The sequence below is a fragment of the Grammomys surdaster genome, unplaced genomic scaffold (genome assembly GCF_004785775.1).
Source record: "Grammomys surdaster isolate TR1022 unplaced genomic scaffold, NIH_TR_1.0 275, whole genome shotgun sequence".
Lineage (NCBI taxonomy): Eukaryota > Metazoa > Chordata > Mammalia > Rodentia > Muridae > Grammomys > Grammomys surdaster.
The window spans coordinates 1,578,250-1,605,351 of NW_021604716.1; the positions used below are offsets into that span (position 1 = coordinate 1,578,250).

Sequence of the window (27,102 nt, forward strand, 5' to 3'; positions counted from 1 at the left end):
TGCTAGTGGACAACGACTACTGACAATGAAGATTTGACTTACCTCAAAAAGCTACTTCTAAACAGGTCCACATCCCTCTTGTCCTATTAACCATCATCCTCCCCTACCTTTGGTTAATGGGTTATAAAGGAAATAGAAGTGTTTAAGAATCTTTATGAAAATATGATTTGGAAGATATAAGTCTACACTTTATTCTTATGGAAAGGTGATGTGAAGACTGAAGGTGGCAGCAATCGGATGGAAAGTTTGAGAACAGTCTGAACTGACTGCATCATAAAATGTGCCTTAAAAATTTTAAGTCCATTTTCATCCTGATACCTTTTCCAGCTCAGATCCATAGCTATATCTTTATGTAAGTACAGGCCAGATGACAAACTTAGATAGATGGCTGTCATTGCCCAGGAGATTGTCTTGTTTCACCACACTCCCACCCCTTTCCATACTGGCCTGGAACTGCCAAAGAACTCCAAGAATCAGTCCATCTCTGGTACTCCAGCACTGTAATTACAAACACACACACACACACACATACACACACACACACACAGAAGTGAGCTCTAGGGGCTCCACTTGGGTCCTCATGCTTGCAGGGTAAGCATCTTTCATACTTGAGAGATCTCCTCAAGCCCTCTATCTTTGAAAAGATTTTAAAAAAAACATGTAAGGGTGTTTTTCCCATAAGGATGCTGTAGTTGTTTGAATACGTTTGGCCCAGGGAGTGACACTATTTGGAGGTGTGGCCTTGGAGTAGGTGTGTCACTGTGGGCATGAGCTTAAGACCCTCATCCTAGCTGCCTGGAAGCCACTATTCTGCTAGCAGCCTTCAGTTAAAGATGTAGAATTCTTAGCTCCTCCTGCAAAATGCTTGTCTGGATGCTGCCATGTTCCTGCCTTGATGATAATGAACTGAACCTCTGAACCTTAAGTCAACCCCAATTAAATGCTGTCCTTATAAGACTTGACTTGGTCATGGAGTCTCTTCACAGCAGTAAAACCCTAACTAAGACAGATGCATATGTACCACATGCATAACTGGTATCCTTGGAGGTCAGAAGAGGACACTGGGACCCTTTGGAACTGGAGTCACAATTGGTTATGGACCTCTAGGTAGGGGATGTTGCAAATAGAATCCCAGTCCTCAGAAAGAGGAGCCGGAGTTGCTGCCTCTGCCGTCTCTCATAGCTATCTTTTATACACTCACTCAGTCCCCAGTTTTAACTCCTCATTTTAGAATTTATTTGTATCATCTTTAACATAATTTGTAAACACTCGCTCGAGGGACATGTCTTTTTTAAGGGAGTAACCTCTTTAACATTAAAATAGCTGTCCTTTACTTAGTGCTAAATGCAGGGGAAATATGTAAAAGGACTCCATGTTTTGGTTAGATTGTCCTGGTTACAAGAAGCACAGGCTACAATTCCTTAAATAACAGGGAAGATTACAAAAAAACAGTCAGGACAAAGTTCAGTAGTCCATAGGAAAAATAGGTTCTGTAGCAGAATTAGGGTATAACGTATTCTATGTTTATTATGCTAGGGTAGAGTCCAGACTCAAACAGTGATACTCATTTCTCTACTTGTTTCTGTCAAAGGGCATTTCAGAGCAGAAAGTAGCCAACTGTGGTCAAATTTTCTGGACAATTATGCAAAACCTAAGAGCAAATGGAATATTTTAAAAGGTTGCAGTATTACTGATACTCTCATGAAGGGCTGGCCATTAGGCGCATAGAGAACCTGTCTCCTTTCAGAAGAGCTGCCATATTCATGGTGCCAGGTAGTCTCCCCTCACTTCAACTCCATTTTTTCACTTCAGCATCTTTTTCTATTTTAAATCAAACTCACTGAAGTATCATTTATGAATTAAAATTATTTCTTGGCATAGTTTTGACAGATACATACATTGTATAGTCGTATCACAGTTAAGAAACAGAATAGTTCCACGGCCTCCCTCAAATCTTTCACACAGTCCCTTCACACAGTCCTTTCTTCCTAGTCAACAAATGTTTTCTAGGAGTTCCATCTTTTCAACAATATCATAGAGTACATACGGACTCATACTGTACATATGCTTTTTAGTCTTGAATCTTTTTTTTTTGTTTGTTTGTTTTTTTGAGACAGGCTGTCCCAGAACTCACTCTGTAGACCAGGCTGGCCTCGAACTCAGAAATCTGCCTGCTTCTGCCTCCCACATCATTGTTTTTAGATATATCTGCTCAGGTTGATATCTAGTTGGATATCTGGGTCATAATGTAAGTGTATTATTAATTTCATAAGTAACTGAACTCTCAAGCCATTTCCCCAAATGTTTGCTTAGTTGTGCATTTCTACTAAGTGTTTTGGCTGCTCTCTCCACTAATGGCATTTGTACTAAAAACATATATAACCAAGTATATTACAATTGAAGGTATGTATGTGTGCATGTATGCACAAACACATGTAGAGGCCACAGATCTAATTCTGGCATCTTCTTGGATTTCTCTTCACTGATTAGCTAGGCCAATCTGCCCCAGGGATCTGCCTGTCCGACAGACACCATCCCTGGGGTCACAGTAGCACACCACCAATACAGCTGTCCTTTGTCTTCTGATGCTAGGCCACTTTGTACAGGGGTTCTGGGGATCTGACCTCAGGTCCTCATGTTTGCATGGCAAGCAAACATCAAATGAGCCATCTCTTCAACACCTCATTATGGCTTTGATTTTCATTTCCCTAATGACCATGATGTTGAGGATCCTTCCATGCACTTACTTGCCACCAATGTATCTTCTTTAATTATTGGTAATTCAATTAAACACTCATTTTAAAATTGTTTTGCTTTGAGGGGTAAGAATTTTTCATATGCTTTGGATATAACTTTAATGTGTCTTGGAAATATTTTCTCCTAAATGACTACTAGTGTTTTCATTTTCTTAGCAGTACCATGTTAAGATCAGGCTTTTGTGTGTGTGTGTGTGTGTGTGTGTGTGTGTGTGTGTGTGTGTTTTCAATTTAGAGGGCCTGGAGACAGCCTATTGGTCATCTGTTTTTCAAGCAGGAGGACCTAAGTTCAATTCCTAGAACCTATGTAAAAATTCTGGTACTGATGGCACATACTTGTAACCCCAGTAATGGAGAGATAGCCTTACTGATAGACCTGCTACCTAGCCAGACTGCCCTTATTTGGTAAATTCTAAGTCAGAGATAGCCTTAAAGAACAAGGTACTTGAGGAAAGACATTAGAGTTTCATCTCTGGCTTCTACACCCACTAACATCTTATATCTTTTGGTGTTAGCCCTTTCCACAATGTCAAATATATACATGGAAACACACATGTACACACATGCACCCATACATATTAACATGTGAACACACAAAATACATGTATAACTTTTATGGATTATGTTTCATGTTCTGAAATGTAGTTTTCTAACTGAAGATCACCTAGATTTTTTTCTAACAGTTTTATAGTTTTACATTGAGACTTATGGTCCACTTTAAGTTCTTGTACACAGTACAAGCTTTGAGTTGATGGGGTGAAGTCTGTTTTTCCTCTTTGAAATGATATCCAGGGCTCTGGATGTGGTTCAATGATCAATTGTTTACTTGGTATATCTTGATCCCTAGCACCCACAAACACTTTTTTTTTCAGTGATTTCAGACTCATGTGTTTCTTTTTAATATCTTGTTTTGTTGAAACAAGTTTTTGCTACGTAGCTCAGGCTGCCTTGAACTTTCAATTCTCTTGCCTTAGCTTCCTGTTGCTATCACACTCAGCTCTTTTTTGGAGGTAGTCAGGGAAGGATACTGTGAGTTGAACCTAATATCTTACACATGCTAGGATACCACCAAGCTGTATCTCAGTCATTTTTCAAAATAGAGTCTAAATTGACCAGGATGGACTTGAATTCTATGTATTCCAGGTAGACCTTCAACTTACCATCTTTCTGCCTCAGCCTCCTGGGTAGTTTGGTTAATAGAGCTGAGTTGCTAGATGCTTTTTTTTTTTAATGGTCTTCATTTAACAGTCACTGTATATATAATACATGAAAATGAAACAACCTAACTTTGTTCTGACAATCTGATGTCTGCAGATGGGTGCTTTTTAGTTTCTTTTGAAAGAACAGACTAACAAGAATTATTATGGGGGTTTCTGGGTTCTTGTCTTCTTGAAGAACTTAACACAGAAAGTTTCAGCATAAGATTATCTATCAAAGCAAAGTCTATAGCCCCATGATAGTTGTTGGGGTTTGGTTCTAATGCTTTGAATTAACCAGCCCCCCAAATCAGGAACCTGCATGACCAAACACTAAAGGTCCTTGTTCCCAATTGGTTTTTGATTGATTAATAAAGAGCCAACGGCCAATGGCTGGGCAGGCAGACTGAGGCAGGATCTTTAGATTTGCACGGGGTAGGAAGGAAGGAAGGGGAAAATTGCCATGATTCTGAGGGAGATGGATCAGATTTAGAGCTACAGGAGGAAAATCATCCGAACTGTAGGTGAGAAGGAATGCGGCCCCTGGAAGGACTGTCCAGAAGCCTCTTGGTCAGCAAAGACTAGGAGGCTGCCCAGAAGGTAATAAGGCAGCAAAGATAAAACAGACTTAGAAGATACTGAGTCAGGAGTCCTAGAGGGAAATGTATGCTAGCCAGGCAGAGGATTAGAACTGCTTAGCTTTTGAGTGAGTTAAGGCATATTCAAATTTACGTGTGTGTGTGTGTTTCATTCTTGAATCCAGATAGCTCCTGGATGGTTGTACACATACACACTGCTTTGGACGCTAAAGCAGTGTAGTCAAAATTACCATTAACAATAGTTTAGTGAGATGTACCCAATAGGGACAGGTAACACCCCACCCCAATGGGTGAATTTTGAGGAGATATTTATATATCTTTATGAGGTGGGTGGCATATCAGTGAGGTAAGTTGTAATGCTTACTGCTGTCAACTAGACAGAATCTAGAATATCCTTGAGTATGGGAAAGGGATTATTTTATATTAATTGATGTAGAAAGGTCCATTTTAACTGTAACTAGGGTCACTCTCTGGGCCCTAGAGTATGTAAAATGGAGAAAGCAAAGCTTAGCACTGTTTATTTTCTGCTTTCCAATTGTGAATCATTTGATTGGCTACTTCAATCTTCTCCTGCCTCTATTTCCTTGACACAATGTACCCTTGACTGTTAGAATAAGCCCTTTCTCCTTCAAGTTGCTTTTGTCAATTTTATGTCACAGCAACAGGACAAGACTGTAAGACGTAAGTTGATTCTCTTTCTCTGCAAAGTTATGCTCAACAGGATCTCCTTGCAGAGTGTTTCTTTCCATGATCATCTAGAACAGTGGTTCTCAACCTTCATAATACTTTTAGTACAGCTCTTCATGTTGTGGTGATCCCCTAGCCATAGAATCATTTTTGTTGCTACTTCATGAATGTAATTTTATTACTGTTACAAATTGTCATATAAATATGTTTTTCTGGAGGTTATAGGTGACCTCTGCAAAATGAGTCATTTGACCCATAGGTTGAGAAACACTACTCTAGCATCTAGAGAAGCCCACAAAAGTTGGGTGGGGATGTAGTGCCCATAAGTGGGTCTATAATACAGCAGGAACTTATATTGCAGTCGCTGATATTGCAGGAACAATCTACTTGCAACTCAAAGGACATATAACCACAGAAAGTCAACATTAGGAGACACAGCTACCAGGAGCTAGCTGTATTTTCTTGGTTACCTTCTTTTTGAGACTTTTTGAGGTTAATGATTGATCTTACATCTGTTAAGACATTTGTTGTGATAGCAATCTTAAAACATTAAAATAGAAGCTTCAGGATGAAAGCTGAGGCTGTTCTTTTCCCTTTCTTCCTTTTGATGGTGCTTTTTGTAATGCTACACTGAAATGTTAAATAACAGCTACTGACAAAATGTGTCATAGGCATCTATAACCACTCCTATAAGAACACGATAGGCACTCTCATTTTCATTTACTTTGTCATTGCCTCATTATATATGGAATATCACAACAGAGAATACAGTTGCTGGGAAATCCTATATTTCAGAGAAGTAGGAGGTGGTAACCAAGGATCACCTATGAAGGATTGTAGCTAACCTCTTAAAAAAATTCCTATAATCTTAGGAACTTTGCAGTTTTCTTGAATATGTATGTCAAAGGAAGACAACAACTGTTACAAGGGATTCAACCTGACTTTGAAATGTCATATTAGCTGGGCAGTGGTGGAGCATGCCTTTAATCCCAACACTTGGGAGGCAGAGGCAGGTGGATTTCTGAGTTCAAGGCCAGCCTAGTCTACAGAGTGAGTTCCAGGACAGCCAGGGCTACACAGAGAAACCCTGTCTTGGAATACCAAAAAAAAAAAAAAAAAAAAAGAAAGAAAAAAGAAATGTCATATTAATGTTGATTGCTTTGCATTTCTTGACTATCCATTTAGTCTGTCACTTCTACAGAATGAATCTCTAAACTGCATGGATGTCTGAGGATACTCAGATATTGTCATGCAAGTTTCCAAACTCAAACTATTTCACTAGTTATTAAACAAAAATATCATTAATTTAAAAAAGTATAGGAGGGTTAGTTTTGTAAGCGTCTAGAAGCAGTTATTGTTAAGATGCTCTGAATCAATCTTGTTTTCTTAGATCAGCTTATAGTTTTCAAACTATTTGTTTCCCAATAGTTAAAACTATTTGTTTTAAAATAGGAACACCTATGCTTCTTGCTTACATTATGTGGTACATGGTTAGCACTGCTGTGATTTATAAGAAACATGCAGAAGAAAATAATCCATATGGACCAATCTAATGTTAGTATGTAGAAAAGGTCAGCTGAGAATTATGGCTAAGTTCAAAATGTTTATTTTCTGGAACTTCTCAGTGGAAGGTTTATTGCCTGTTTCTTACTTACATCATGTGGCTCTACGGTTAGCACTTTTCTCATCTCATGCAGTAAAATCAATCTAACTTGTTTTTCCATTGCAACAACGGAGAATTCTGCTGCAAGGTTGTGGAATCCTAATACAACCACTGTGTGTTCTTAGCTGAATAATACTATAAAATGTCAGAAAAGACAGAGGAGCAGCTTCATAGAGGTGAGAGCCTACTCACCCCCTATGGTTGGTGCAGCACAGAGACAATAAGGACAAAGAGCATGGTTCAAATGCCATTTTACAGGATAGGAGCCCTTGCCAAGTTATAGCTTCTTGGCACAGTCAGGACAGTACACCTGCTCATCATGAAACACAAAGTGCTTATTGGCCAGATTTACAGAACAGGTTTTGCAGTTGAAGCAGTAATCATGCCAGGAATTTTTCTCATGGGCCACAACATTGGCGCCTTTACCAAATCCGGTGATGGGGTTCTTGCACCCAGCACACTTCTTGGCTATATAGTTCTTGTAGCAATCCACACAAAAATACTGGTCATCTATAGCAGTGAAACGCTGTCCACTCAGCTCTTTATTGCAGGAAACACATACAAAGCACTCATTATGCCAGGGCTGATCTTGGTAACTGACTCCTCCAGATGTGATGGGCTTGTGGCACTTCATACAATACTTAGTAAACAAGGCATCATAGCAAGACACACAGTAGAATCCCTCATCTTTAGGGAAGAAATTTTTGGTTCCAATGACTTCTTTACAGTTGGTGCAGACAAAGCAGGCTTTGTGCCAGATGATACCTTTGTATTCCACATTCTGGTCTCCTTCCACAATATCCTTGAGGCACCCTTTGCACTTGGGGAAGGCCTCCCGAGAGGCACACTTGTTGCACAGGATCTTGTTGTCCCAGGACACAAAGGTCTCAGTAGCCAAGGGTTGAAGGCACTTGGAACACCGGAAGCAGGTGTTGTGCCAGTAGCGCTCTTTGTAACACACCTCCTTGGAATCCGCACCAATGGGCTTGTGGCACTCCTCACAGACGTTGGCACAATGCGCATCAAAGCATATCACGCAGTAGTTGGCTCCATCCTTCTGCACATACTTTTTACCTTGCAAGGATTGCTCACAATGGTGACATTTGTACTCAGACATGGTACCTTATATTGGGGGAACTCACACCAGATGTGCAGTGCTTGGGATGAGTTGGATACAACTGAGAACAGCTATCAGTTGTTGCCTGGAGATGCTTGTTCATACATAGCAGTGTAGGCTCTGATGGATACGAAGCTTGTAGTTTGGGATTATTAGGCTGTACAAACAGGAAGATGTTGTAGGCTGTTTTCTAGGGATACTCTTCCTGCCTCCACTATTCATGTCTATCTTCTACCTAACAGCATGTTTTCCACTCCATAGAGATAGATGGTACAGATAACACAGAAAGAACTGCTAACACACTTTTGCCAAAAATCACCAAGAGTTCCTGCAAGCTGAACAGGCTGTGATTATCACTCATTGGAGAAATGAAGAACACACATCACAGTGAATCACATGGCATCTCAGAAATAGGATGTAAGACAGGGATATTAGGATTTACAATTGTGTTAGATGTTTTGATGGAGAGTTTAAGGAAATACAACCTTCTTGTCTTACTTTTGTGGTGAAGCAGGAGTGATTGATTGTATGATTTGTTATCTTCATAAATTTTACCTGTAAAAAGGAAAGGCTAAAATGAGTCAAACTAACTGGTGAAGAAGCCATAGCACTTATTAGTAGTCATTTTCATTTTTGCATATTCTATTTGGTGACCTAGATTATATTCATGATATTGTTCAGGTTCAAATATTATAAAGCTGTCTTATTTTTGTTTTGACCATTACTGACTGTGAAGTAGCTTTGCCTCATGCTGTTTGGCTCAACTGGAAAATACCTAGGCCTAGGTATATCAAGCCAGCTCCTAGCAATGTTACAGCCTCCTGATAGCACTGGACCATTTGCTAGATTTTAGGGACTGCTTTTCTCTCTAGAATATAGTGGTTTGAGTGTAGTGGCTTTACCTTAAGCCCAGAACTTAGAAAGATCAAAAGTTTTAGGCCAGCTTGGATTAGACAGCAAGTTCAAGATCATCCTGGCTTATACAGAGAGTTCATCTCAAACAATCGTATGATGGTTTAGAACTTGGGCTGTGGTCACAAAATTGGACTGTAGAATTTTATCTTCAACAGTTGTGAGGAGAGCCCAAATTATTTATTTGCTTCAATTACCAATGTACCAAGTACCTTCATTGCTTTATATTCTTTGCATGAATATAGAATATAGTGTTTGCCTCATTACTGAAAGAAATGAGATGACACAGACTAACAATGGTGTCAAACTATATGTTAAACAGGGTAGTGAGTCAAGGAAAGGCAAAAACAGTTCAAGTAAATTATGCCAGGAAACCAGTAAGGGTGTGTGAATTGTAAAGTATAATTTACATTGATGGTAACTTATTCAAAACTCCTGATCATTTAGTTCATCTCAAAATACCAAAAGATATATATATAATAAAGTGAACATAAAAATGTGTTGCCCTTATACTAATTTGTCATATAAAGTCCAAAAGAAATACTGTGAAGATGACAACTCAACAAAGGAAATTATTTATGCAAAGAACTGGATCAACTTCCTATACCTGGCAGAAGGCTGGACCCCTCCTTCAGCTTCAGTGCTACAGCACATAACTTATGCTTTCCTTTCACAGTTCTGTCTTCTATCTTGCTACTTTCTGGTCTTAACATTTTGAACTACCCCAGCCTGTTAAGCAACGTCACTTCTAATTACTCCAGGGTCTCAATAATGTAACTGACTCTCTGAATATAACCAATTAGAGAAAAATTCAGGCACTTAAGAAACTAGAATTAACTTTTCTTTAGGTGGTGGAGGTACAGTTTGGGGGCATGCTAGGCAAGTGCTCTAAACTGAGTCATAACCTCAACTATAATTTTTAATGTATTATGAGAAAGTTTTGCCTTAAGTTACTGCATTAAGAACTCATTATTTGAAGACATTTAAAAATATTATCTAGAAATAAAGATATTTATTACAGTATTAGAATCAAGAACTACAATGGAGGTCAGTCTATAAAATAAATAGGGCCTGATTTCATTGAGGTTCCTTCTGGCTGCATCAATGTATCTGAAATCAAGATAGAAACAACTCAATCAAGATCTACATACTTATTTTCATATAGACAAGAGTGGTTTAGAATTGAATGGGACGCTATCCTTTTTAAAAAGGAGATGGCATCAGATAGTTGTGAGCTGCCATGTGGGTGTTGACAACTGAACTCAGGACCTTTGGAAGAACAGTGAGTGCTCTTACCACTAGGCCATCTCTCTAGCTCTGGTTCCATTATTATAGGTAAGGAAACTGAGACAGCAAGAAATGACTGGGGTCAGATCTATAAGAAATACTGGACTACCTGTATTTGTAGTTTCAGAAGGAGCCAAAAGCTGCCAAGTACCTTCATTGGTTTATGAAACAGAATAAATCACTGCTTTGAATTATGGCCTTAATTACTAGCAAAACTGTAAGTCAATTTGGAAAGAAAAAGTGTAATTCTGCATATTGTAATTTTGCCCAGAGTTCAATCTTGAAAGTCACCTATTAAAGCCCTATTAAGAATTCAGGAGTCTATGACAATAGAAGATACTCAGTTAACACCACAGTTCCGACTCTCGTAATCATCCATCTCGTAGTAAAATGATAAGATTAACATTCTCTTTAAGTTCTGTAAAACGAAATTATCATGGTAGTTTTAGCAAAGTGATCTAAATGGACTTAATTCATTGATTTGATAATGGTTAAGCTGAAGCCATACTCTAGTTCATTCTATTTAAGAACTGAAGCAAGGTTAGCTCCCTCTCACGATTTTTTGTTGTTAGCATCCCTTTTCTGAGACTTGTCAACACTTACTATCCAGTTACACCACGCTGATTATTTCATTTAAAAACTGAGGTCTCCCTTCCGTCCCGTGTATGTTCCCACTTGGCAATTAGGTTGTGAAAAGAAAAATCTCACATTTTGGTGCGATTTCACAGTTTATAAAGCCCCTTTACACCCACAGCCTCTCTTCTTATCCTCTTAAAAAGCTAAGGATGGATTTATTGTCATCTTTATCTTAAAGATGTTGAGAGTCAAGGAAAAGCTAATAGCATTTACCTAGTCAGTTAGCCTTTGTGCCCCTTCTCTCCTCTGCTTCCTCCCAACAGCTTACCTAGGCGGCTATTACCTTGGAAGCTCACTGTCCTGTTTCCCACCTGAAGCAGAGGAAAGGCTGAACTCACAGGACTTCCCAGACAGCATCCTCCTAGGTTGCTCAATACTTTACAGGACCCCACCAGGAATTTCCCCCCAAGGATGGAAAGGAATGGAGGGGCTGAGACCTGAAGAAGCCCTAGTTAGGAAGTTGAGAGTTTTCCTCCCTTTCCAGTTCATTTTTTACATCGATGAACCAACCTTTTTCGTTACCAAAATTCAAGGCCCCCTGGGCACCCGCTGTGTGATGAGGGCGAACCTGACAGAGTTTTAAGCTCAAGGAATCCAGTTGTAGGAAAGACCAACAAAAAAGCCCACCCAACTTAGCAAGGCCTCGCCTCACCCTATCACTTGGTGACACAGGCTCGCAGAGCGCCCTAGGGAGAACGGCTGACACAAAGCCCTGCCCGTCACTCCCTTAGGGCAGCAGCTAAAGGTTGAAGCCCCTGGGCAAAGGAGAGGGAGACACCGGCGACCATGCCGCCCTCCTCAGGGGAGAAGTTCTAAATTCCCATAACCGTTAGTTCCCTCGAGCCCGCAGAACGGCTGGAGACTCGGGCGAGGCCGGAGGCGCGCGCCTCACCGGGCAGCGCCCCCTCGCCTGCTCTGATTGGGTGCTGGGGCGGAGGGGGCGGGGAGACCCCCGGATGAGGCGCGCGCGCAGGCGGGCCGGGGGCTGCTGGGAGGGCTGCGCGCGCCGAGCGACCGGTGGGCGCGGGAGGGGGCCCGGGGGCGCGAGCGCGCGTGCGCGTCGGAACCCGAGGCGCGGGAGGAGGCGGGAGCTCCGGAGGCTGCGGAGGGGGCGGGTCGCGTCAGGCGCCACGTCCGCAGCCAGAGGCCGCCGCTGCCGCCGCCGCCGCCTCGGACCGAGAGTCCTCCAACTCCTGAGCCGGAGGAGAGCATCTGGGTCGCGTAGCCGCCCCAGGCCGCGTCAGGGCCTCTGCTGCCCCGGCGGCTTCCGCTGTCTTCGGTGCCACCGCTCCCTCCGCCCAGCCGCAGCTCCCGGCTTGGACCCCGCGGTGAGTGAGTCTGTCCCGTGGCTGGGGGCGGGGGTCGCCGTCTGAGTGGCCGCACTCCGGGCCCTTTCCGTTAGCCCCTCATCCATCTGCACGACCCGGGGCCTGGCCGCTCCAGCCTGGCCTTTTTTTTGGGGGGGGGGACAGTGAACGGGAGGGGGATGGGCGGGAGTCGTTGAGGGGTGTACGGAGGTATGGGGTCACCCCAGTGGGCGCGAATTCGCGGATGCGGTGTTTGCAGTTTAGGGGAGTCGCTCCTGGAAGCCTGGGTCTGACCTCCTGCCTTGAGTGTCAGACTGGTGCGGCGGAGGAGATGGGGCATCCGAGGAGGAGCCCTGCTTCCTTGCCCCACGTAACTTCTGACCTGTTGATAAACGGTCCCGGTGGGTTCAAGTACACAGGGCTTGGCTCCAAGCAGAGATTCCCGCTGCTCTTCCTAAATCGGGAACTCCACTCCCACGCCTGTTCCAAACCCGCAGGTGTGGGAATGAAGTGGGGCGCTGGCAGTGTCAGAGAGCGACTGGGGAGTTCTGGAGCAGCCGCCAGTGCAGTCACTGCCGACCCCAGGCTCAATCCAAAACCGAGCCTGCCATGCACAAGCAGCATCTAGACTAGCCCGGGAGCTTCCATTCCGGATCACACTGGATCGTCTTAAACCCATCTTACATTGGAATTCCGCAGGAGCTAGGCAGTGCTGGGTGGACAACGAAGGGGCGGAGGAAGGAGGTGTCCAAGTCAGCACCAGCCTCTAGGGTCATTTTCTGCCTCTCCTGCCACGTCACTCCTCTGCTAAGGAAAAAAAAAAGACTTGCTTGTGCCTAAAGGCTAAAGGTGGATCAATGAGGGGGGAGGTAGGGCTGCTGGGAAGAGTTAGAAACACCTAGACTAGGAAGCGAAATTTGATTGAGTCTTTTGTATCTTGTGAATGCTGCTAATCCAAAAGGAAACATTGTGGGTGTTTGTATCTGCTATTGGTTAGTGCGTAAAACTTCTAGTTGTTGCCACTCAAGGGCTATCACACCAACAGGTAAGTGTGTTTCCATTCTTGCTTTAGCAATGTTTAATACACTCTGCTTTCATTTTTCACTTTCTTTTTTTTTTGTCTTTGTTTTAGCATTTATACCAGAAACTAAGTTCAATGAAAACATCATTCAAAAAGTTTAAGTGATTTTTAACATATAAATTCAAAAGTCAAGTTTTTGATAATTTTTTTTTAAATTCTGGGAAAATCTTGACTTTCCTGTTTCAGTCCTTGAGTCTTTGCCCTTTTCCTACATTCTGATGATATTGTACCAGATTATATACAGTTAAGAGTATGGTCTTTATGTATTCATTGACTCAACAAGGTCTGCCACAAAGTAGGAATGCCAACATCCATTGAACAAATGAAGTGTATTTTAGTGAGGATGACAGAGGTACTGGTTCTCTGGCTTGACAGAATATTTTAATCCTATTTCATGTTTCTTTTAAGAAAAATACTTAAAATTTCTATTTTGACACTCTCAACTATTTGTCACTTAGTGTGGATTTTTAAACTTTCATTGATAAATTTTTCTTTGTTGCCAAACTCAGTGCCTTTCCTGTAGTCTATTTGCCGTTCATTTAGTTGGCAGGAGTCACCTTTTATACAAGCAGTGATCAGTAGTGTTAGCTAAAGAAGCATAAAAAACAGCAAGGTGATGTCTTGCTGTACATTGCTTGTTAGTATATGTGTAGTTTTGAAATGCCTCAGAGTTAGTTGGCGGAGGAATGAGGATGTGCCAGTTTCCACATAGCCCATGCAGAAGAATTCCCTCCCTCCTTCTTAGATAGATTCTCATTCTAGAACCTAGGCTGGCATAGACTTCCTAAATTTTGCTGTAGCTTCATGAGAGCTGAGATTATGGGTGTGAACCACACAGGCCTAGCTTAGTCTTTTTCTTATACAAGAAGCCTGTTGCATGTGTAACAAATGTTTAAAATGACTTTGAAGGTAAAGTGTTGCACACTGTATTTTGTAGTTGAGCTTTTTTCTGTTAACTTACTTGACTTTAGAGGGGTTATACCCACGAGGATTTTTTAAAAGCATATTTTTAGATCTTGTTTTCTTTGTGACCCAAAATTAAATTTGTGTATAAAATGTTACTGAAACCTACAAACAACATTTCTTCATCAGTGGTATTATTTTTCTTAAAAACCCCACATATATAACAGAAGGAAAAGTTTCCAACAGGTGTTTTGTTGCTGGTTTCTATTATTGGAGTAAATTATCCTCTAGGGAATAGTGCTATTGATATTTGCTCAATATATTTGCCAGCTGCTGTATTATTTTGTACTAGATAAGAATTATCCCTTTCCCATTATTTGCTATCATGTTATACAGTGTGTAGTAAACCCGTATTTTATTGTTGATATTATAATGGTTTATCCATGGCAGGACCAAAAGATTGAACTATGTTTATAAAATAAATTAAGTCCTTTGCTTTGATCTAAAGGCTGTTGTCATCATTGACTTCTTTAGGAAAGCTTTTTTTTTTAAAAAAAAAACTAGAAACTTGTATGCACCATGAGCTCCTAAAAAACAGATAATATATTAATATATTTTTCTTCTTAAGGTATGATCAAAGTAATTGCTTGAAAAGTGTATTCACACTTAAATAAGTTTTAGGATAGAGCAGTACCCGTATTGTCTAAATGCATAGCAAGATGCAGTTTAGTAGGGTTCACGTGTATGTTAAATTAACAGATGGATTGTACAAAAATTAATAATTTGGGGGACTGTAGAAATGGCTCAGTGGTTAAGAGAACTGGCTGCTCTTCTAGAGGACTGGGTGTTCAACTCCCAGCGCTCACACAGAGACTCACAGTCAACTGTGACTCCTGTTCTAGGGGGTCGGATGCCCTTTTCTGGTCTTCATGGGCAGTGTATGCACACGGTGCACACACATACATCTGTGCACACAGGCTGAAACACATAAATAGTTTTTTCTTATCAAAAGGGTAAATTTTCTATATTATTTCTTTTGAGCTGCAGTCTTGTATTCTAACTCTGGCTGGTCTAGAGCTCACCGTGTAGCCAGCTGACCTCAAACTCATGGCATTACTGCTTCAGTCTCCAGGAGTTGGGATTCTAGGATTGCAGGACATCTGGGTTCCTACTTGCAATCTAGGTTAAAACTGTAGGATTCAATCTTTTTGTGTCATTGTAAAAATAATCAGATCATTTGATACTAATCTTTAATCTGCGCATTCAATTTGTAGGAAACTTTAGGAATCTTATAAATCTTATTCCTTTCTTGCTCTCTATGAATTTATACTAACTATTCAATGCATACTGACTATTCATTTGAAGATTTGTTTTTGCTAAATTCTCTTCTTCAGCTGACTCTTAACTACACTCTAATGAAGGGTGTAAGTCCGTTTTAGTTATTCATTAGCATGAGCACATCACCCACCCTCCATAGATTAAGTCATCACTTAAAGCCATTGTCTAAACCTCAGCTTGTCTCAGACCGTCTCAGCTTCTTAAGTACAATTGCCTAATGGATATCTTCTGTGGATTCCCTGAAGGCATCTTCTGTAACTTTCTTTGGATGTTTTGAAGGTGTCTAAAATACAACTTGTTCAGAAGCCTCTTGATGAAAATTTTTTTTAATGTATACCATCTTGATTATAATTTCTGCATACTAGTTGCTTATTCTAGAAGTCTAACAAACTAGATTTTCCCCATAAACTTGTTTAAATACACAAGTTGTCTTTATACAGAAATTCATGTATTTGACTATAACAGATGTTAAGGACCTAAAGATGAAATAGTGAACAAACCTCAAACCCTTGTTCTCACAGAGCTTATATTCTAATAGGGATACATACAAAATAGATATTAAGTAATAATAAAAGCTATGAAGAAATCAGAGTAAAGTAAAAAATGATAGGCATAGTAGAGAGTGCTTACCTAGAGATCCTATAAGGAGATACTTATACATATACAAGGAGCCCCTTAATCTCTTCTAATCCTGACAGCATTTGTTTTTATTTTCTTGAAGATAGCCATTCTGATTGGGGTGAGAGGGAATCTACAGTTTTGATTTGCATTTCCTTGATGGCTAAGGATGTTGAGCACCTTTAATACATACAGTGGTTACATACATTTAGTTCACTTGCCCATTTTATTGGTTATATTATTTGTTCTTGCAGTGTTTTATTTATATATAAATAGTCTGGACATTAATCCTCTGATGTCTAGTTGGCAAAAGTTTTCTATAGGCTGTCTATTCACTCTGCTGGTGTTTCCTTAGATGTGCTAAAGATTTTAGCTACTGGCTTTTGTTTTTAAGGGAAGAGGGACTTAATTTGGCTCAAGGATTTGTGGGAATATAGTCCTTCAAAGCAAGAAAAGCATGACAGAACTGATGGTATTGAAAACTTGTAGCAGAAACTCCTTACCTAGTGATGGACAAGAAATTGTAGCTAGTTTTTGTATTTATGTATAGATTATCATAGCTTCTACTGATCATGTTGACCAACAGCAATTTACATGAGTTTCTATGTATATATGTATATAGGTTTGTGTGTTGTATGTGGGATATACTGAACAGTTTACACAGAACTGTCTCTCAAATTAATAGTCAGGGGAAGAAATAAATGTAGCTTTTCTAGTTTGAGAGTTTTCTAATTAAGTCAAGATAGTCAAGAATTTTGGCTTGAAGCCAGGCAGTGGTGGTGCATGCCTTTAATCCCAGCACTTGGGAGGCAGAGGCAGGCGGATTTCTGAGTTTGAGGCCAGCCTGGTCTACAGAGTGAGTTCTAGGACAGCCAGAGAAACCCTGTCTGGAAAAACCTAAAAAAAAAAAAGAATTTTGGCTTGAAACAAAGAACCAACTGATATGCTTTTGTTTTGTTTTTCTGTGCAAGATTATATAGGTTTAATGTTACTTTTATAATCATATGACATCATGTGCTAAATTCACAAGGCAGACCAGATTAGGTGCTGCTACTAAGTGTCTGGAGTCAGGACTTTTACCAGAACAACTGAAAAATAGTTATCATTACATGATTTATGTTGTTGGATTTTAGAGCCCACTGAAGTCTGTTTTGGGATTTAGATTGTAAAGTCAAGATATAATATAAAGTCTCTATTTTTTATAGTCTGCTCTGCCTCCTATATCCAAGTCTCCATTTTTATTTAATTTCTGGGCTTGGATTATTGAAATACAGTGTAACAGGTCTTTCTGTAGTGGCCTGAGCTTTCCTACTCTTGGTTCTTTCCATGGTAGTCAGGGTGTCAGATGATGATTATTTTCTTCTTCTTCTTCTTCTTCTTCTTCTTCTTCTTCTTCTTCTTCTTCTTCTTCTTCTTCTTCTTCCTCTTCCTCTTCCTCTTCCTCTTCCTCTTCTCCTCCTCCTCCTCCTTCTTCCCTCCTCCTCTTCCTCCTTCTTCCCTCCTCCTCCTCCTCCTCTTCCTCCTCCTCTTCTTCCTCCTCCTTCTTTTTTTTAGATAGGACATAGGTGAGTAGCTTAGGATTGCATTGAACTCCAGGTCTTCCAGCCTTAACTTCCTGAGTGCTAGGATTACAGACCTGAGCCCCCAAACCTGTTTTAACATTTAAAAACTGTAAACCAGAACACCTCATTATTCTGGTCAGTGTGTCTTATTGGTTCTCCAACTCACTCTGCTAAAAGCCAGTTCCCACCATTGACTTCAGGGCTCCTGTGCTGCAGACCACATTTTGTGATTCTATCTCTTATTGCCCTTTGATTGTAGTCTCTTCACTCTTTATTAGCTCTTATTTCTTGCTGCTCCTGGTAAACTTTCACCTCAGGGTCCTTTTTCTTGCTGTTTGTTCTGCTTGAGGACTCTTCATTTAAATAACTGATGCTTTACCTTTTTTTGGGATGCACCCAAAATGAAGCCCTCACAGATTATGCATTTAAAACACCAGTTTCTTCTTTTCCATTCCTCCACATCTATAGCTTTTAGCACCATTTGACATACACTATAGTGCCACTATATCATCCTCCCCAGCTAGTGTGACTACTGCCTACGGCAGGAATTCATTGCCCTTTGTACCTACAACATTGCTTAGCTCAAGTTGGTGTTTAATCACTACTTGTTCATTAGTATGTTAAAGTTCATTGTACATTTTCACAATGTCTTTTTAAATTCTTCATTTTGTGTATGTATGTAGATGTTTGCATGTGTAAGATGGTCTGCAGGTGCCTAAGTATATGTATGTGTGTGCATGTAGAGGCCAGGGATGAACATTGGTTGTGTTTTTCAATCAGCTCTCCTTCTTACTGTTTTTGAGATATGGTCTCCCACTGGAGCTGGTGCTCACTATTTTAGTTAGAATGGCTGGCCAGCAAGCCTCATAGCTCTTCAGCCTCCTCAGCACTTCTGGGTTTATAAGCATATACCCAGATGTTAAATTTTTTCTTTAAAGTGGGTATTGGGATTCAGAACTGAAGTTTTCAATGTTTGTGTGGTAAGTACTTGACTCATTGAGCTATCTGCTTAGCGTCTTCACAGTATCCTTTTAAATATCTGTTGTTTATGCATAGATATAATAACTTAGTCCTTAGAGACATAGGGCAAACACTTGGTTGACTATAAGGCCTTAGAGACATAGGAAAAATACTTATTTGACTGGTGGAATCACAGTCCTAGTTTTCTGTCCAAGCAAGATATCATACAGTCAGTTTTAGGTCAATCTTGTCTTGCCTTTACTTAGTCATGTTTATTTAAAAAAAATATTTTCAGATCATAAATGAATTTGGAAAAGGAATTCTAACCATATTTTTTTTCTTAGTAGAGTATTAGTTCTTAAATTTCTTCCATATCTTTACTTGGAATTAATCATAGTTTATGTTTTTCCACAGGTTTTTCAATTCTCTCACTATTTCTGTATATAACTATAAGAAAAACAAAACATTCAAGTGTTTTACTGATTCTGATTAGGTATGTTATGTGTTCAGAGAGGGATCTTATTTTTCCGTGCTTTTTATTATTGTCCGGCTCTCTTTTGTTAGCAGTTTTTTGTTTAAGTTAAAGTGCCACAGTGAAAACAACAAAGGGAAACTTGTGTCAGCGTGCTGTTCTTCCTTAGTGTTGCCAATAAGATTTATATTGTCCCTTGGTGAAATTTCAAGTCTTTTGTAAACTCTACAGTTTGAAATAGGGGATAGGATGAGTTACTCTCTGGTCCGTACTTGAAAATGTTCTTTATCTAAATAAAATTGCTTAAGTTGATTTAACACAGCATGCAAAAAGTGGTAGTCTTACTGTGAAATGTTTTGTTTTATAGGTGATCATGAACCAGGCAGATAAAAATCAAGAAATTCCATCTTACCTTAGTGATGAACCCCCAGAAGGTAAGCATGTACCTACCCAACACTAAGAATGGAAGGAATAGGATGGTAAATTAAAGCTATGATCATTTTTAAAAATTACATGTAAAGGATCATAACCTTTATATAGTCAATGGACATGTTCCAAAAATAATTGAGCCTTTAATAAGAAAATATAGACCTTGGTGTATAGAGACACAGTTTCCATTACTTAGGTTTATTATTATGTCACACTTCAATTTTAAGACCATTTCACAAGCAAAAAACATCTTTTTATTTGCAAAAGTGTTGGAAGTACAGGATGGACTGTTTATGTTTGATGTCCTGCATACAAACACACCTAATTGAAGATTTGAGAATGAAAAAATTCCTATCATTTCTTACAGTATAATTGGTACTGCTCTCTATGTTCATATATGGTCTGGGTTCTGCTTAATTTCTTTCTAAGTCATAACTATTTTAGCTTGAAAACTGTGACATAAGTTACTTTTAAACTTGCTTCTTAAAGTCTTGTAAACACTATTTGTCTCTTCTCCGGTGACGTCCTAACTCTATACAGGAAATGACCATAGTCTTACTTTACTTGTGGTTTTGGTATAGACTTTCTAAGCTTGATGTAAACAGCGGCCTCCTTGGGGAACTGCATGTTGATTCCTGGGCTAGATGTCCTAACTCTATTGAATTTCTTCCCAGTTCTGTTTTCCCTGCCTGAAAGTTTCTTCCTATATTATTAGTCACAAATCAAATTTCTGGGAAGATATAAAAATAAGTAAAAATCATACAGGCAAGCCTAAAAGAAGATAGATGCACTTGTCTGCCATGATGGCTGACACGTGTGACGTAAAAAGTCAGAGACTATCAGGTTCTCAGCTTGGCTACATAGTGAGACCCTTCTCATGAATGAGGAGGGACTATCTAATTGGTTTAATTTAGTTTAAAGGTAGAATAACCTGAAAATTATTAGCTCAGCTTTTTTCAAAGAACAATTTGTGTAAGTTTATTACATACTCTGGGTATGTGTAATTTACGAATATATACATCTTGAATGTATGTTTTCTGTTTCTGTGTCTTGATTTTTAAAAACTTGCTAACTATGTGTAGTGGTTAATCTTTACTCACAGCACTCAGGAGGCAGAGGCAAGCAGATCTCTGTGAGTTCAAGACCAGCCTGGTTTATATAGTGAGTTCCAGGACAGCCAGGGCTACATAGTGTGAACCTGTCATGAAACAAAACAAAACACTCAACTCTTTGTTTTCTTTGAAGATAGGGTCTCTTTCTGACAAATATGGGCCATCATTTCCTGATCCGTATCTTTAGGAAAAGATTTTGTATTCATATTTATTTTTTGAGACAGGGTCATCTTATGTAGCCTAGGCTACCCACAAACTGAGGTCTTCTTGCTGCCTCAGGACTCTAATTTTATATTAACATCTAATTTTGTTATATGTTTTATAATTTTATATCATTTTATAACTAATATATTACCTATACCTTAAGTCTTTTATTTTTAGCCATTTAAAAATTTAAAATTTATTATGCTTAGTAGTTTTAATATTCGTGTTTTAAAAACAAATTTAGCAGTAAATATATCTTACATGTGTAATATTTTGTTGGTTTTTAATATTTGTTTTTCATATTTAAATACAAGTATCATGGAATTTTAAAGCAAAATTTGTTTTAGCTGATTTTCCTTCCCTTTTGTCCTGCTTCCTTTCTCATCTCCTTCTGTTTTCCAGGCCGCATGTGTTCCTTTGCCTTCACGTCCCCTTTTCTGTAGCATCTCTTCTTGCCGCCTTTTGATCTGTTTTAGATTTTTAGGTTTTATCTGCATTTCCTCCCACTTGTATACACATGCATATTAAAGCTAGGATCCAAATATGAAAGAGAATATGTAATTACTTCTTTGAATTTGCTTCACCTCTCTTAATGCTTTCCAAATCCATTCATTTTTCATTTTGTAATTTCATTTTTCTTTACAGCTGAATATAATTCCATTGTATATATGTGCCATATTTTCAGTATCATCTCTTGATGGACATGTAGGCTGGTTCCATGTCTTTGCTGCTGTAGACAGAGCAGCAGTGAATATGGATGTGCAAATACTGTGTTATGGTATGCTATCTTTGAGGATGTGTCCAGGGATGGCATGGCCGGGTCATACAATAATTCTATTTCAGTTTTTTGAGAGACCTTCATACATAATGGCTGTACTGATTTGCATTCCTTCAAGCAATGATCAGGGGTTCCTCTTTCCTCACCAACATTTGCTATTAGTTTTAAATTTTTGTTTGGTTAGAGACAAGGGTTTCTCTATTTCTGGCTGGCCTGGAACTTGTATGTTGATGGTAGAAATCAGATAGAACCAATTTTGATTGCAAATGCCATAATGCCTTTGTATGTTAAGGTGGAAAATAAGTATACACAGATATATCTGCCTGGTTCTGCTTCCTGAGTGTTGGGATTAAAGGCATGTGTCACTGCAACTTACCTTACTAGTTTTGATGCTAGCTATTCTTATTTGGGTGAGATGGTATCTCCCAGTAGTTTTAATTTGCATTTTTCCTCAGGGCTAAGGATTATCAAACACTTTGGTTAATGCTTTTTGTGTGTATAGTGTTTTGTACTTTAAGGAAATCAAATCTGGATACTTGTTCTCTGATGTACAGCTATTGTTCTTTTCTGTGGGCTCTTTGCTCTTCTTACAGTGTCTTGTGCTATGCATTAACCTTTTAATATGTAGTTCCAATTTTTAATTCTGAGTGCTGTTTCCTGCCTGATGCACTATTTGGAATAATCAGCGAGACTGCCCCAGTTAGAATGTAAAGCTTCCAAGGAATGAAAAAAAGTCTTAAGATGAATTTGTGCCTTGTGTCTTAGAAAAGCTCAATTTTAGAACTTTCAGATAAGAGATTTATTACCTAGTTGATACTGTTTGTATATTTTTATAAATCTCATTACTGTTTGGAGGGAAGACAGGTACATTCTTGCAGCTGCTTTTGCAATTGTCTTTTGTGCTTTACATCATCTAATTTCTGGAACTCTCAGCTATAGATTTGTAAGAGAATAAAGTGAAAAGACAAAGCCATTTTAATATTATTTTGAAGGAGATTTTTATCATGTGTCCCCTCACCTCAAAGTCCTTAGAGATCCCCAAAGTACTTTCAGAATCACACTATATGAAGATGATTATTTTGATAATTAATAACTATATCTTGAATAAGAAACTGAAGGCTACATGTGCTTATATTTTTGTTTTTCTTATGTTTTAGGGTAAAATTTTATTAGCAAACTGCAAATCAGAGAGACATTTAGAATACATCTTTAAAAATAAGATTATATTGTATAAAGTGGTTTAGTCTCTATAACATTTCTTTTTATAAAAAAATTTCCTTTTATGGATAAGATTTAGCATTGAGCCACACATGTGTGATACACTCCTGGGCAGACATGGATACATGTCTACTTATTCCACATAGGGAACTATTGATATACTGGAATCCAACTTGGTAACCCAACAAGTTTAATTGGGTTTACTTATAAGAGAAGAAGTGATTCAAAGACAGCTGCATCACTAAAGTCCACTCTAGTGTGGTAGCTGATAGCTCACAGAAGCTGGAAATGTGGAGTACACTTTACAACCTGCAGGGAGCTCAACATGTTAGAGAGTATCCCTCCCAAGTAGCTCAGCTGGTCTCTGTTTCTTTCAGGCTCCTCAGCTTGTCTGAATGTCTTTTACCTGTCCTTATAGTTTATATATATTTGGAGAAGGAGGCCTAGTGAATCTGGTCAGTTTCAGGAACTTCCTGAAGCTGTTCTGATTTACTTTCTGAGCTTAAGAAGCTTCTATGTAGAATGGAACTTTTACCTTCCTTTTAATAAAACATTCTGTGTCTTATCTTAACCAGCTTCCCTCCAAAATGGAAGATTTTAATCTCAGAGGAAATTGCTACACAACACTATGTGTGGTGGTGCATACCTATAATCTTGGTGTTTTGTGAGGTAGAGGTAGGAAAATTGAGAGTTTGAGGAAAGTGGGGACTACATTAACAAGACTGCTTCAAAAGACTTAGTTGTGGACGGAGGTATAATATAAGACATCTGCAGCTGTACTCAGGCAAGAACTCCTTACTTACTCAGAATAGTGGAGCTTATCAGACTAAGCTGATAGTTGTGAGGAAGGTTACTTAATGATTTGAACTGTTCTTAGACTTGAATTTGACTATCATACCATTTTCTCTCATTAGGGTCAATGAAAGATCACCCACAGCAGCAGCCAGGCATGTTGTCTCGTGTGACTGGAGGTATCTTCAGTGTTACAAAGGGAGCTGTTGGTGCCACCATTGGTGGTGTGGCTTGGATTGGTGGAAAGAGTCTGGAAGTAACCAAAACAGCTGTTACAACTGTGCCTTCCATGGGAATAGGGCTGGTGAAAGGAGGCGTGTCTGCTGTGGCTGGAGGTGTGACAGCTGTTGGGTCTGCTGTTGTAAACAAAGTGCCCTTAGCAGGAAAGAAGAAAGACAAGTCTGATTGAGAGAGGAGTACACTTGCTCTCCACAGCATATGATGCCAGTGGCATTGAACAGCTCAATTACAGACTACAGCCAAGTCAACTGCTAAACTGCTGTGTTGAAAGTATTGGTGACTGGCTGCATCTAAAACAAGAAGAGACCAGTACTACCACAGCGTATGAAGGCTTCTCATCCTTAAGTTCAGCTTTTTATCTGGTAAAATGTTACACTTGCTCAGTTGTAACTGAAGATATGGTATGTTTAAATATTTGCTCTAAGTCTTTCAGTTTGACTAAAAAATGTGAAAGTTCAACTTAGTAGATGATTTTACAGTTCCATGTGTACAGTGTGCCAGGTAACTCATATGACCCTTACAAGGGACTCGAACTACATAAACTGTACCTTTGACGTGCCTACTAGTTTCAGATGTCTTAGTTTTTATAACTATAGTGGTTTAGGCCAAGAGGCATTCTTATTTAAGCTGGCAGAAAAGTAGCAGGAATTCAGAAGGTTAGAAGACAAATGGTTTTATGATACTGTTAATTTTTTTTTTTGGTTAGATAAGCATTCTATTTGTTCAATCATTGATGCCTTACAAAGAAAACATCTTTTCTAATAATCTTAAATATGTGCAGTTCTTATAATTATCAGTGAATTCTTTTAAAGGTTGTAAAACTAGTTTCCCTCTTAAAAATCTCAGGAGTATTGAGGTAAAGGAGTTTCCTGGTGTCCGTGGGTAAGATAGTGCTGGTTAGCTATTGTGAGTAAAACACAGGCTTTAGTAGTTGAATTCATGGTCCCATCATTAATATACCCCACAGTATCTATGGAACACTTCTTAGCTCATCAAAAGCTGTGTGGGAAGTTTCATATTGAGAAGGAATAAATATTAATTTTTAAGTTTTTATAATTATCTGAAGAATCTAAGATAATCCTTCATGCTTATTCTTTCTTTAGGATGTCTTAAATTATTAGTAGTAATTCCTTTAAAATACAATAAAATCAACCATTAATATATGAGGATTGACTCTTCAAATGAATGAGATGGGCTCCATATATTGGGTTTGAATAAAAAAAATACATAAGTGCTTTCAATGACGTATTTAGGCTTTTTTTCTTTTGAGATGGGGTCTTCTAAAGGCCAGGCTGGTCTTGAACTGGATATATAGCTGAGGAGACCCTTGAGCTTGTAATTCTGCTCTCACCTCCCAAGTGCTGGGATTCCAGGCATGAGATACCATGCTTGGCTTATGTGATGTTGGAAATGGAACCCAGGGGTGCATGCATAGTAGGCAAGTACTGTACCGACTGAGCTGCATCCACAGTGACATTTATTTATGGCTTTAAAACACATTCTCTTACAACCCTTTAAAGCAGCTATAGACATGTCATTTCTCAAGCCAGTTTCAGGTAGGGAGTTGAAGGTTTTTGATATGGATGGTAAGTGTGTTGTGTCTTTATGTGTTATCATAGCTCATTCTCACTCACAGAATGTAACTCAAAGTTCATTTGTTTTTGTCTTAATGCTTAGTTTTATGGAAATGTATAAGTGACATATATATTTGGCATTTATCTAATAATCTAAACCTGAAAACAAATCTTAATTTTCTTTATACCTACAACTAGAAGTCTGTCTCTATTCTGCCCCTTCTAACTCCCTGGAGAGAGGAAGGGAGTGGTGCCTTGACATAAGTCAAAATGTAGTGTTCCCAAGAACAGGAGAAGATTACCTGAATATGTAGATTTAAATGTTTGGAACTCTTAAGAGGATTCTATTAGTAATGTGGACCAACAGTTGGATAAAAATATAAATTTTAGAAGCATTCATAAATAACAGCAGGACTGTCAAGCAAATCTACAAATGTTCTTGGAACTTTATGTTTATACAAAACTTAAAATCATTGAATTAAATTTAGAAGAAATTAAATGGTCATTTATTTCACGCAATATCATTTGTTGGTACATCTGGTGAAATGTCTTAACAAATGGTATTTTTAAAATTCTAAAATGAATAGACCCATTCTCAGTGATCTAAATAATGGTAATGGGGAACTTGATTCCTGCTATTTAGAAGAATTTATTGATTCATTGCTGGTGTGTATTCTAGCTTAGAGGCTCTGCTATGCTTTGTACTTGAAATAGTCTAAGTGTAGGCTTAGTATACTATATGCTTGCATATTTATTTTCAACTTTGCTTGTCTTTAAAATCACTTGAGGAAAAATGGCTATAGTTAATTTCTGCTGCAGAAAAACCAACTGGTAAATTTTCTCAATCGTCTTAAATGTACAGTGTGGTTCAGAGGGGCTTTTACAATGAACAGATGATAGCAGAGAACTGTACAAATATACAGGTAGCTATAGTTCTGAGTGAAATGAACTTGCCATTTGATGATGTGTACAGCTATATACCTGAGTCTCTTCTAGTTTACCTAGACTAGCAATTTGACCTGTTAAACAGGACTAGTTCACTTTGTTATATACACCTGGAGGTATCTGTTATTCGGCTATTTTTTTGAGTGGGTTTGGCACAGTGAAGATAACTTTGTGTGACCCACTTGAATGACTGATCTAATAATGTTGACACGAATACTGTATTTAGTGAAATGTCAGATGAAAATACCTGATTGAATAATGCGGGAATTTTTGTATTAAAGGGATGGGAAAGAACACCTGAATCTGATAATAAAGGACTATGATCTGCAAAGATGGAATGTTTCATATAGATCTACAGAAATAAAGGGAATTTGTAAACCGGGTCATCTTAAAAGTTAAGGTTACACAGCAGCTGAGGAAGTATAAGCAATTGTTTTTTGATGATATGGATGTAGACACAACAGTAAAGTACAAACACAAACAACTAAAAGCCTGAACATTCATATGTCTGGGTTTCGTCATCTCAGTTTGTTCAGCCTCTTTAACAACCTTTGTGGATTATTCCTAGGCATCCTGAAGTGTGAGAGCTGAGGAGTTAGACCTAGGGAACACTGTTCTATTGTATGTACTTAAGGAGTCAACTTAAGATTGCTGCTTAGGGAATCCCAGACCTAACTGAGGTTCTCATGTCCCATGTGCTTTGCTGACTTCTCTGT

At 38.9% G+C, this 27,102-nt stretch overlaps 1 protein-coding gene and 1 pseudogene across 2 annotated transcripts; one reads left to right on the top strand and one right to left on the bottom strand.

The window, feature by feature from the left end:
• Positions 1 to 6,828: 6,828 nt before the first annotated feature.
• LOC114628989 lies at positions 6,829 to 11,090 on the bottom strand (annotated as a pseudogene). Its single transcript, XR_003712579.1, has 2 exons — positions 11,067 to 11,090; positions 6,829 to 8,573 (listed from the first exon to the last, which is right to left on the bottom strand). The product of XR_003712579.1 is annotated as a four and a half LIM domains protein 1 pseudogene (transcript).
• Positions 11,091 to 12,077: 987 nt separating this feature from the next.
• Tmem263 (transmembrane protein 263) lies at positions 12,078 to 26,717 on the top strand. Its single transcript, XM_028776955.1, has 3 exons — positions 12,078 to 12,181; positions 19,462 to 19,528; positions 23,750 to 26,717. Exons 2-3 carry the CDS (start codon positions 19,468 to 19,470, stop codon positions 24,034 to 24,036), a joined length of 348 nt encoding a protein of 115 aa, XP_028632788.1. The 5' UTR covers positions 12,078 to 12,181; positions 19,462 to 19,467; the 3' UTR covers positions 24,037 to 26,717.
• Positions 26,718 to 27,102: the final 385 nt, after the last annotated feature.